This window comes from Hevea brasiliensis, chromosome 12, assembly GCF_030052815.1.
Source record: "Hevea brasiliensis isolate MT/VB/25A 57/8 chromosome 12, ASM3005281v1, whole genome shotgun sequence".
Taxonomy (NCBI): domain Eukaryota; kingdom Viridiplantae; phylum Streptophyta; class Magnoliopsida; order Malpighiales; family Euphorbiaceae; genus Hevea; species Hevea brasiliensis.
Window position 1 is genome coordinate 6,643,709 of NC_079504.1, and position 12,852 is coordinate 6,656,560.

At 38.4% G+C, this 12,852-nt stretch overlaps 1 protein-coding gene across 1 annotated transcript; it reads left to right on the forward strand.

The window, feature by feature from the left end:
- The first annotated feature begins 10,813 nt into the window (after positions 1-10,813).
- Positions 10,814-12,604, forward strand: LOC131171094 (uncharacterized). Its single transcript, XM_058130541.1, has 2 exons — positions 10,814-11,819; positions 11,982-12,604. The coding sequence occupies exons 1-2, from the start codon at positions 10,814-10,816 to the stop codon at positions 12,602-12,604; spliced, it is 1,629 nt and encodes a 542-aa protein (XP_057986524.1).
- Positions 12,605-12,852: the final 248 nt, after the last annotated feature.

Consider the following 12,852-nt stretch of genomic DNA (forward strand, 5'->3'; position numbering starts at 1 on the left):
AAACCACAGTGTTATGACCACATATTTGAACACCTCACTAGCACGACTAGTGGGGGTAATTAGTTTTGAATTTTGATTCCTTCTCTAGAGAAGTGTTGAGGTGTGCCAGTAGAAGAGGATGTGAATGGATATCCATATATTTGAGCTAGCTAGCCTTGTGATATGATTTCTCTTTAGCCTCTGGCTATTGAGATTCTATTTGTTTCGAATGACATGATCTAACTGTGGGTTTTATGAAATGTGTTTTGATACTTTGAAATGAACTTGGTTTACATGTAAAATCTTACAATGCATGATTGTATTTAATTTTCATGTTTAGCCAAATTTTGAATGAATGTGTTTTAAGTTTTGAATAAAGATTATTTTAGTATATTGTGCACCACTGAGTCCTAGTACTCAGCGATAGCTTTTATTGCTGTCGCAGATACAGAGACTAGAGGAGCAGCAGACTGAGCTGCTGAGGTGTGTGAAGTCATCAGCTTGAAGCTTTCGGGTATAATTTATACCCTAACTGTAAATACTTCTTTTGATGTATATATTGCACATAAATGTATGGACATGTAAAAATGGGTCTTGAGCAGCTTGTACACAAATTTGTATGAAGTTTGTAATAAAGTTTAGTTTGTGTTTCTTTTGATATAAATTTGTAAGGTTGTGTATAAATTATTTTGTTTTTAATGAAATATGTATGATATTGATTGACAGTATTTTGAGAACTATTGAACTTGTGAATTTTGAGAAATTGATTGAGTTTGATTGTGAAACCGAAGTAGTGGTTGAGAAAAACTTTTAGAAGTGCTTTTTACAGGTATTTGAAGAACGGTTTTCTCAAAATACAGAGGAAACTCTGTCAAAATTTCTATAGAATTTGCGGAAAACTAAAATGGACCAAAAATATTAACTAGTTTTAATTTCAACTAAATGTTTTAAGTACTTACTAGAAAATGCTCACCACTTGTCAAAAATAAGAAAATTGTTTTAAAATCCCTTGTAAGGTACTTAATGAGTTATCGGTAGGTGAAGTTCGGTAGTTCATTAGGTATTCTACGGGATCATGTTATGCCTTACAGAGGGGTAAGGTGTGACATGTTTTAGTGGTATCAGAGCAAATTTTTGAAGTATGTTTTAACATATAAATTTGTGTCTTTCTTGTTAAGTACAACTGCTCAATGTCCATAATTGTTACATACAGTGCATTACATCATGAATATGAACTAACGGAGGGAAATCTCCATGTGTTACTTGTTCAGGAGATACCCTAACTTTAGACTGAAATGGAAGAAGGGGATCGCTCAGTCGAGCAGTTTGTTGAAGCTGAGGCACAAGGAGAAGCCCCAGCTTTACCGAATGTCAGTGGGTCAGCAGCACCAGCCCCACAAATGCCGCAGTTTCCTGCACAATTCGCACAGCAGATGGCTGCGATGTTTCAGCAAATGGCTGGGGGTATGCCTGCTCAAGCTCCACCCCAACCACCTGTGACACAACCACTGCCTCCAGCCAGACAGTATGATAAATTATTGAAGTATGGGGCTGCAGAATTTAAGGGTACAGTGGACCCTTTAGAGGCAGAGCAATGGCTTGAAAGAATGGACAGAGTATTTAAGAAATTGCACTGCCCAGATGAGTTGAAGTTCGAATATTCTGTGTCGCTACTGCAAGGGGATGCATATGATTGGTGGAAGACCATCCCCCACAGCTTGGCAGAACCACCAGTGCTAACCTGGGATGACTTCATCAGAGAGTTCAGACAGAAATACATCCCAGACGCATATGTTGATCAGAAATTGCAAGAATTTTTGAGTTTGAAACAAGGAAATCGATCAGTGGCAGAGTATGAGAGGGAGTTCTCCCGCCTGAGTCACTATGCGGAGAGTCTCCTTACTACCAGTAAAGCAAGATGCAAGAGATTTGAAACGGGTTTGAAGCCCAGCATAAGGATACAAGTTGTGGGATTTCGACACAGCAACTTCTCAGAACTTATGTCTCAAGCACTTGAACTGGAGAGAGTTGAAGCAGAAGCAAACCCAATGAAGGAAAAAGTCGAGAAATTAGAAAAAGACAAGGGGGAAAAATCAGTTGAACAGAGTTCTGGTGCTACCTCTGGAAAGAGAAAGAAGTTTAGTGGACCCAGCAGGGGTCGAGGTGGAAGATTTAGTAGAGGCAGATTCTCCGGACAGAGACCCCCTAGGTCTGGTCAGCAGTCGAGCAGGGGTTCACATTCTGCCCGCCCCTGTGAGACTTGTGGCAAGATTCATGGGGGGGAATGCTATTGGGCCACTGGAGCCTGTTTTAACTGTGGAGGCAAGGGCCATATAGCTAAAGACTGTACTAGTGCTCCGAGATATAGCCCAGCTCCTACTACTGCTGAGGGATCTATTCAGAGTCCCGCTCCCAGAAGTTCACAGTCATTTGGCAGAGGAAGAGGCAGAGGTAGAGGCACTACTTCAGGCAGTCAGGGCATAGTTGGTCAATTAGCACAAGGAAGTGCTTCAACCAGAATCTACGCAATAAAACAGCGAGAAGAAGCTGAGACTTCTGATGTGGTAGCTGGTACATTCTCTATCTCTGGTCAAGATGTATTTGTATTGTTTGATCCAGGTTCAACCCATTCATATGTTAGTGCTAGCATAGTCAGTTCACTTGCTGTTCCATGTGTGCAAATGGGTTTTGAAGTGCTAGTAACTAGTCCATTAGGATAAGAGGTCCGGGTCAACAGAATTTATAGAGACTGTCCTTTGGTGATCCAAGGACATGTTTTCCTGTCCGACTTGATTGAAATGCCCTTCAGAGAGTATGATATCATCTTGGGCATGGATTGGTTAGCCAGGCATCACGCCATGATTGGTATCAGGATCAAGAGTCACTTTTGGTCTCCCTTTATACGGTGATGTGGTAATACACGGGGAGAGGCATTTACTACCATCAAACATCATTTCGGCTGCATTAGCCAGAAGAATGATCAGAAAGGGGTGTGAAGCATACCTAGCACATGTGATAGACACCCAAGTGGGGAGTCCAGCACTAAGGGACATCCCTACTGTATGTGATTTTCCGGATGTGTTTCCTGATGAATTACCAGGATTACCTCCAAAAAGAGAGGTGCAGTTTGAAATTGATGTTTTGCCTGGTGTGGACCCAATCTCTATAACGCCATACAGAATGGCACCTGCAGAATTAAAAGAGTTGAAGGTACAATTGCAATAATTGCTTGACAAGGGCTTTATCCGCCCTAGTGTGTCACCTTGGGGAGCGCCAGTGTTGTTTGTAAAGAAGAAGGATGGCACTCTCCGGTTATGCATTGATTATCGACAGTTGAATAAGGTGACAATAAAGAACAGATATCCATTACCCCGTATTGATGACTTGTTTGATCAGTTGAGGGGTGCAGCTGTGTTCTCTAAAATTGACCTGAGATCAGGTTATTATCAGCTAAAAGTACAAGAGCAGAGTATTTCTAAAACTGCCTTCAGAACCCGTTATGGCCATTATGAGTTCTTGGTCATGCCATTCGGGTTAACTAATGCTCCGGCTGCTTTTATGGATCTGATGAACACTATCTTCAGACCATACCTCGACCAGTTTGTTGTGGTATTCATAGATGATATATTGGTCTATTCGAGGAATGCAGAAGAGCATGATAGGCATCTGCGGATTGTACTGCAAACTTTGAGGGAGAAACAACTATATGCCAAATTGTCGAAGTGTGAATTTTGGCTGAAGGAGATATCTTTTTTGGGGCATGTAGTATCAGAAGAGGGCATCAAGGTAGATCCAAGTAAGATTAAAGCTGTCCTTAATTGGAGGCCACCCAGAAATGTCACAGAAATTCGTAGTTTTCTGGGTTTAGCTGGATACTACCGTCGATTTGTGAAGGGATTCTCTATGTTGGCATCTCCATTGACCAAGCTGCTTAGAAAAGATGTGAAATTTCAGTGGACGGACAAATGCCAGCAAAGTTTTGATGAGTTGAAAAGATGTTTGACAGAGGCTCCAGTCCTGACTTTACCTACTCCGGGTAAAGAGTATACAATTTATAGCGATGCTTCTCACAATGGGTTAGGTTGTGTGTTGATGCAAGATCGAAATGTCATTGCCTATGCATCACGCCAGCTAAAACCGCATGAGAGGAATTATCCAATACATGATTTGGAGCTTGCAGCCATTGTGTTTGCTCTTAAGATCTGGAGACATTATTTGTATGGGGAAAAGTGTTACATTTACACAGATCATAAGAGTTTGAAGTATTTGGGCACCCAGAAAGAGCTGAATTTGAGACAGAGGAGATGGTTAGAGTTGATAAAGACTATGGTATGCGATAGACTATCAGCCAGGGAAAGCTAATGTTGTGGCTGACGCCTTAAGTTGCAAGACTATGGCAAGTTTACGGGTTACTCCTTTGTCTTTGGTACATGAGTTGAGATCATTACATGCCAGTTTAGAGATTAATGATGAGGGGCAGACAGCAGTTGCATGGCATGTACAGCCAGTGTTGCCAGCCAGTGTTGATTAATCAGATAAGAATGGCTGCTCAAAATGATCAGAAGTATCAGAAGTTGATGGAAGAAGTCCGACAGGGCAAGAAACCAGAATTCTCAATCAGAGATGATGGTCTATTGCTACACCAGGGCATAATATGTGTTCCTAGTGATGTTGATTTGAGGCAGATCATTTTGAAGGAAGCACATGAGTCTCCTTTTGCCATGCACCCTGGTGTCATAAAAATGTATAGAGGGCTAAAAGAGCATTACTGGTGGATGGGTATGAAAAGAGATGTGGCAGAGTTTGTATCCAAATGCCTAACTTGTCAGCAAGTAAAGGCAGAGCATCAAGTACCCGCTGGGTTGTTACATCCACTACCAGTACTAGAATGGAAATGGGAAAGAATAACGATGGATTTTGTAATGGGACTTCCGAGGACACAGAAGAGTCATGATGCAGTTTGGGTCATTGTTGACAGACTAACTAAGTCTGCTCATTTTCTACCAGTTCGGATGGACTACAGTTTAGAAAGATTGGCCAAGTTATACATTGATGAGATTGTGAGACTACATGGAGTGCCAGTATCTATCATATCAGACAGAGATCCTAGGTTCACTTCTAGATTCTGGGGTAGTCTTTAGAGAGCCCTAGGAACTAGATTGAACTTCAAGATCTTGCATTCCACCCACGCATGATGGCCACCGAGAGGGTAATTCAGATCTTGGAGGACATGCTACGGGCTTGTGTGATTGAGTTTGAGGGTAGTTGGGATACACACTTGCCTTTGATTGAGTTTGCTTACAACAACAGCTATCAGTCAAGCATTGGGATGCCTCCATATGAAGCTTTGTATGGCAGAAAATGTAGAACCCCGTTGTGTTGGGATGACGTGGGTGAAAGAAAGATGATTGGACCCGAAATTGTTCGTAGATCGAGGAGAAGATCAGGGTGATCAGAGGTCGACTTAAGACTGCATCAGACCGTCAGAAGTCCTACATTGATCTGAAGAGAAGAGATATTCAGTATGCAGTGGGTGAGAAAGTTTTCCTCAAAGTTTCTCCTTGGAAGAGGATTATGAGATTCGGCAGGAAGGGGAAACTAAGTCCTCGTTTTATCGGGCCATATGAGGTTCTGGAAAGAGTGGGTCCTTTGGCATATCGTTTGGCACTACCTCCAGAGTTAGAGAAGATACATAATATCTTCCATGTGTCTATGTTGAGGAGGTATCGATCAGACCCATCTCATGTACTACCAGTAGAAGAAATAGAAGTGAATCCAAACCTTACATATGAAGAAGAACCCATAAAGATTCTGGCTTATGAGGTGAAGCAGCTACGGAATAAGCAGATACCGTTGGTAAAAGTGCTGTGGAACCATCATTCGGGCCAAGAAGCTACTTGGGAACGAGAGGAGGACATGAGGAGACAACACCCACAGCTGTTCAGAGATTGATAACAGGTAAAAATTTCGAGACGAAATTTATTTAAGGGGGGAGAATTGTAACACCCCCATTTGCATAGCCTGGTAGATTTCACTGTTCCGGTGACCGGTGTCGGTCCGGACATTTAAGGAGATTAGAGCCACATTTAAGACAACTTGAGAAGCCATAAACACAAATAATTAGCAATGTTTAATTAGTTAACTATAAATAAGAAAAACAGAACATAAGAGGTTAAACGAGCCGAGAGTCACAGCGATGAGTGACCTCCTTGGGAACGACTGCGAAGTCATTTTAAACTCAAATTTCGAACCGTAAAAAGTGACACTGCGGTCCTTAGGACCCTTATGAACACAGTGGAAAAGAGAAAATCACGAAAAAGAACTGTTAAGCCAGTCAAATAATTAGGTCAGGGAGCCGGAAGAAATATTGGATTATTTACGAACCGGGATGAACCGGCGAGGGGCAATTTGGTCAATTGACCCCGAGAGCTAACTCCTGACCTAAATGTCAAATAAAAACGGAGAAAAGAAAATTTCGGAATCAAGAATTAAATTAAAGAACTAATAGAAAAATAGAAAAAAAAAAGGAAAAGAAAGAAGTTAGAAAAGTCAAAGATGATGTCATAAAAGAATTAATTAAATATTTATTTAATTAAATTTTGTGGTCTTCCATAACTAAAATTTATAAAAGAAAATAAAAGAAAAAAAAATTGAATGCTCTTCTTCCCGTAGGTCACTTTCATTCTCCCTCTCCCTCACCCAAAACCTCCATTAAAGCTCATTTTGAGCTTGATCAAATCCCTAATTCCACCATAGAAAGTTAAACGTCAAATATTAAACCTTGATTTCAAGCCTTGATAGAGGACTTGACAACAAAAAAAAAAAAAGAAAGGAAGAAGTTTGAAGGAAAGAAATTCTGCACTAAGGTTAGTAGATTAAATTTGATTTTTTTGGTTGAATTAGTTGTGTTATTAGTCTAATTAACTAGAAACTAAAGAAATGAAATAAAAAAAAAATTTGTGAAGGACAAACTGAAATTCAGCCTAGTTGAGGGGAGTATGAAATTGAATGGTTTGATGCATTAGAATGAGTTTAAAAGCTTTGATTAGTTGAATGGTTAGGACTAAGTGCACTACTTGTGGTTAAATGCAAGAGTTAGTAAGATTAGGGTTTGTAGGCTAGGGTTTGTGAACCAAAATTTGGAGAAATGTATAAATGGCATGTTGGACCTATTGTGAAGTGAAATAATGGTCAATTATGACCAAATAACTTGTATGGGAATGATAGGAAACTAAGTTAAATTCGGAGGTCCAATGGTCATGCTGCTGGCAGCATGACCAAACCCACTTTGAAGGACCAAAACTCAAATTTTACAAGCCTAATGGATATGCCACCAATTGGAGATGAAAATAGACATAAAAGAGCACAATTTTCATTAAGGAACCATGGCCAAAAACTGACCAAAACTTAGTGAAACAATTGACCAAAGTGGAATGAGTGCAGGCTGCCACTGCACTAAACTGACCAAATGAACAATAACTGTTCATTTGGTCATAACTCGAGCTAGGTAGGTCAAATTGACCTGAAATTTTACCAGCAATTAGATATGATATAGACCTAAAACTTTCATGAAGAACACCAACCCAAATTAGGCCATTAACTCATTCAAATCATTGAGAAAAGTTAAATTTACTGTACTGAGATTCTGCAGAATTTTCATTGAGCAGCAATGTTTGGATGGCTATAACTCTCTCTAGAAAACTCGGATTTAGGCGATTCTTGAACCGATGGAAACCTAAGACATAGTACAACATTTCATATGAAGAAAGTGAGACCAAATTATGAACTTAACTTGATCAAATTATTAACCAAAGTTGGACCAAAAATCTGCCAGCACCAAAATCTCAGTATGAACAGTACACGTGAACAGTAAACTTATTTTGGCCATAACTTGAGCTACAAAACTCCGATTGGGGTGATCCAAAAATGATAATACACTTAAGACAATAAGGAACATTTTCTATGAAGGAAGTTTTATCAAATTCCAACAGTAGATCGACCAATGGAACAGTGCAACTTCGGAGAACCAAAACCAAAAATTGGCAATTTTGCCAAAATGACCTAAGCTTTAAACAAATGACCAAAACCAACAAGTTTGATGACCAAAATGTGGTATGTGGGTGAAGTTGGAGTTCCCATACCTATTAAGCCTTAGAAAGTCAATAATTTGACTTGAATAGTGCAGTGAATAGTAACCCGAAACACAAAAATTTCGAGAACGTCGAATTTAACACGTTAGAGCTAGGTAAATATGAAGTTAAGTTTATTTTGGATTTATTTTAAGTTTTAGTACTGAAACATTGGAAAATTTCGTGTTTCAGTGGAAAAGAATACCGGGACAGAACCCGAGGAGTCGAGTCAAGGCCAACAGGCGACTCGTTTGAGGTTTGTGCACAACATATACTTTTATAATCATCTTTTGCATATCGTTTTGAATAATATGAAATATTGGATTATGGCATTATTATGATGTTTGATCTAAATTGTTGAAAGTTATTTTGTATATTTGAAAAGATAATGTTTAGCAAATTGTTAAGATAAGTTTTGAAACCACAGTGTCATGACCACATATTTGAACACCTCACTAGCACGACTAGTGGGGGTAATTAGTTTTGAATTTTGATTCCTTCTCTGGAGAAGTGTTGAGGTGTGCCAGTAGAAGAGGATGTGAATGGATATCCATATATTTGAGCTAGCTAGCCTTGTGATATGATTTCTCTTTAGCCTCTGGCTATTGAGATTCTATTTGTTTCGAATGGCATGATCTAACTGTGGGTTTTATGAAATGTGTTTTGATACTTTGAAATGAACTTGGTTTACATGTAAAATCTTACAATGCATGATTGTATTTAATTTTCATGTTTAGCCAAATTTTGAATGAATGTGTTTTAAGTTTTGAATAAAGATTATTTTAGTATATTGTGCACCACTGAGTCCTAGTACTCAGCGATAGCTTTTATTGCTGTCGCAGATACAGAGACTAGAGGAGCAGCAGACTGAGCTGCTGAGGTGTGTGAAGTCATCAGCTTGAAGCTTTCGGGTATAATTTATACCCTATCTGTAAATACTTCTTTTGATGTATATATTGCACATAAATGTATGGACATGTAAAAATGGGTCTTGAGCAGCTTGTACACAAATTTGTATGAAGTTTGTAATAAAGTTTAGTTTGTGTTTCTTTTGATATAAATTTGTAAGGTTGTGTATAAATTATTTTGTTTTTAATGAAATATGTATGATATTGATTGACAGTATTTTGAGAACTATTGAACTTGTGAATTTTGAGAAATTGATTGAGTTTGATTGTGAAACAGAAGTAGTGGTTGAGAAAAACTTTTAGAAGTGCTTTTTACAGGTATTTGAAGAACGGTTTTCTCAAAATACAGAGGAAACTCTGTCAAAATTTCTATAGAATTTGCGGAAAACTAAAATGGACCAAAAATATTAACTAGTTTTAATTTCAACTAAATGTTTTAAGTACTTACTAGAAAATGCTCACCACTTGTCAAAAATAAGAAAATTATTTTAAAATCCCTTGTAAGGTACTTAATGAGTTATCGGTAGGTGAAGTTCGGTAGTTCATTAGGTATTCTACGGGATCATGTTATGCCTTACAGAGGGGTAAGGTGTGACAATCTAGACCAGACATATACTTTAGTGTTTGCTTGTGTGCAAGACTTCAATCATGTCCAAAAGAATCACATCTCAGTGCAGTTTAAAGAATCTTCAGATACCTCATTGGCACATACTCAATTGGTTTATGGTATCCAAAATTTGAATCATTTAATCTTTTTGATTATAGTGATTTCGATTTTGCTGGAAGTAGATTGGATAGAAAAAGTACTTCAAGTACTTGTCAATTTCTTAGTCTTGCACTAGTTTCTTGGCACAGTAAGAAACAAACTTCAGTGGCTTTATCTACAGCTGAGGCAGAATATATAGCTGCTGGCAGTTGTGTTGCTCAAATTTTATGGATGAAACAACAATTGGAAGATTTTGGTTTAAAATATAATCTTGTTCCAATTAGGTGTCACAACACAAGTGCCATAAACTTGATCAAAAATCCAGTCCAACATTCAAGAACAAAACATAATGAGATCAGACATCATTTTATTAGAGATCATGTCCAAAATGGAAATATCAAAATAGAATTTGTTGCCTCTGAAGATCAACTTGCTGATTTTTTACAAAACCACTTAATGAGGAAACCTTTTGTAAAATTAGAAGGGAAATTGGTATGAGTGAACCACTTGCTTGAAATTTAATTCTTAGTAATTTAATATATCTGCATATTATCCCATGTGTGAGTAATTTGCTGTGATATAAGTTTGCTGAGAAAACTCTAAAGAACATTAGCTAACTTATTTGTGTACTCGAGAAATTAGTTTACTAAGTTGTATGCTAATGTTGCGTGACTAAAATTAGTTTGCTGTATCGTGTACTGTTCAAATTTCAAACCAAAAAGTGATTGTGCTTGAAACTCTCTGCGCGTTAAACAATGCACTTACCTATTCACATTCTCCTTGCTGTGTCAGATATATAGAAATATATATATATATATATATATATGAAGTTCAGATAAGGTACACTAGAATAGAAAAGCGCGGGACTCAAGAAACTTAAACCTCTACTACACGAAACCGTCACCCATCAAATTTTTTTTCGACTCTCTCTCCTCTGCATTGGCCTACGGCATTACTCTTCCAAAATTTTTTTTTAGCAAACCTAACCCATTTTCATCAGAACGCTTATCTATCTCATCTCTCCTTCATTCATCACTGTACCGAAAGCCATTTTAGATTTCACCATTCTTCATAGTCTCCATTTCCCATCTATGGCTCGCACTAAACGAAAAACCCCTGCTGCTGTTGCTGCTTCTTCATCCTCGTTGCCATCTAAAGATCTCCCTGTCGCTGCATTACGGAAGAAATTGAAGGAAAAGAAGAAAACACCAGAACCTAAATCAACTAGTGTATCCTCCGACCCATCTAAGGTAGCCGAACCTATTGTATCGGCACCAGAAAAGAAAAAGGGGAGAAAAATGCGCGGGATTGATACCCAACGCAAAAAGGGTGCTGCACAATCTTCGAGTTCTGTTGATAAAGTGTTGCTTGATTGTAAATTCATCAAATGGGATCATTTTGGTCAGTTAAATTTTCAATTCAAAGAACTTTTTGAATTTCAAGAATGGATGACTGTTTGTGAGTGCACAAATGCTTATTACCCTAGACTGGTTCAAGAATTTTATAAAACTCTAAGAATAGTTGATGAAGAAGACAAATTTGAAGTTGCCTTGAATGATAGTGCGTATGTTATTTCTGTTGAGTTAATTGCCAAGGCTTTAAAATTGCCTAATGATGGAAATAAAATCTCTACTCATAGAGATGTTGCTAGAGTTCCAGGCTTTAACTTGGCTGAATTTGAAAATGAAGTCTTTCCTGCCAACACTGCCACCAGTGAAAAGTCCACTAGCACAAAAGCTTTTCAACATATTAAAATCATTCACAGTATGGTGAACTATATTTTTTGTCCTAAGTCTGGCAGCTATGGCTATTTAAGTTACTTGGATATGTGCATCATGTGGCATATTTTTAATAGAATAAGGATGAATTTAGCTTATCTGATTTTCAAGAATATGTGTAAAGCTTATGGGATTGGAAAAGTGCCTTATGCACATTTCTTGACTGCTTTATTTAAAGAGTTGGATATAAATGTCTCTAAGGAAAGTTCTAGGACAGATTTGATTGTGCTTAGAGAAATTCACTTTGATACTGATGGAAGAAAGAAACGGTTTGAAAAAAGTGGTTCTTCCTCAGCTAAAGTTGGTTCAGATTCTCCAAGTGAGTTTATGAGTGAGCTTCAAGGGCTAAAAACTTCTATTAATGAGCAATTTAGTACAACACATCAGTCTATTGAACTTCTGAGAAAATTTGTGGATGTGGTTGATTAGAAAGTGAGTCATTTGCTTACTCAAAATGAGGAATTAAAGAAACTAATTGTAGATCTTCAGCAGGCAAGGGAAACTAGTTTTCCAACTAAAGTTGAGTCTGATATACCTGCAAATGATGCCTCTTCTCCTGCTACTCATGTCTCGGCTCATGGTAATGTTGAATGTGAAGGTAATAGGCTTGGTGAGTCTACAGCTGCTGTGGAACATGGAAGCGAACAAGTTGTTGAACCTGAAATTGAACCTGCAGCTGAAGCCCCTATTGAGCATGTTAGTGAACAGGTTGTTGAACCTGAAGTTGAACCTACAGCTGATGTCCCTGTTGAGCATGGTAGTGAACAGGTTGTAGAATCTGAAAGTGAGCCAGCTGTTGAGCCTGAGAGTGAACAACTTCTGGAACCTGCAACTGCCTCTACACAGCAAAAGGAAGCCTCTCTAAAAGATCAACAAGAGAGTGCTCCATCTCAACTCTCTGCAGCTGCTGCACCTCCAGCCAAGAAAGGTAGAAAAAGATCTAAGTCCACGAAATCTAATCCATACCAGTCTCTGGCTACTGCCCTTCAAACCCCATCTGATGAAGATGAGCCACAGAAGCATGAGCATTTGGCTGACCAAGGTTCTCAGCCACCTGCTGCTAAACCTTCTAGGAAGAAGATGGTGCCTTCCAAAGCTACTTGAAGGAGCAAAAGACTAAATGATTATAACATAATCTGGATTTTTTAGTTTCCTATCTGCATTTTTAGTTTACTAGTATGTTTGCTACTATTATTGATTGATTTTTCAGTTTGCTACTGTTTACCTTACTGCGTTTAAGTTTGGGCTAACTTGATTCTTTTTAGGTTAATATCTCCTGTTTCCTTTTTGGATGATGACAAAAAGGGGGAGAATAAGATGGATATGTGTTAACAAATGGAAGTATGTTTATG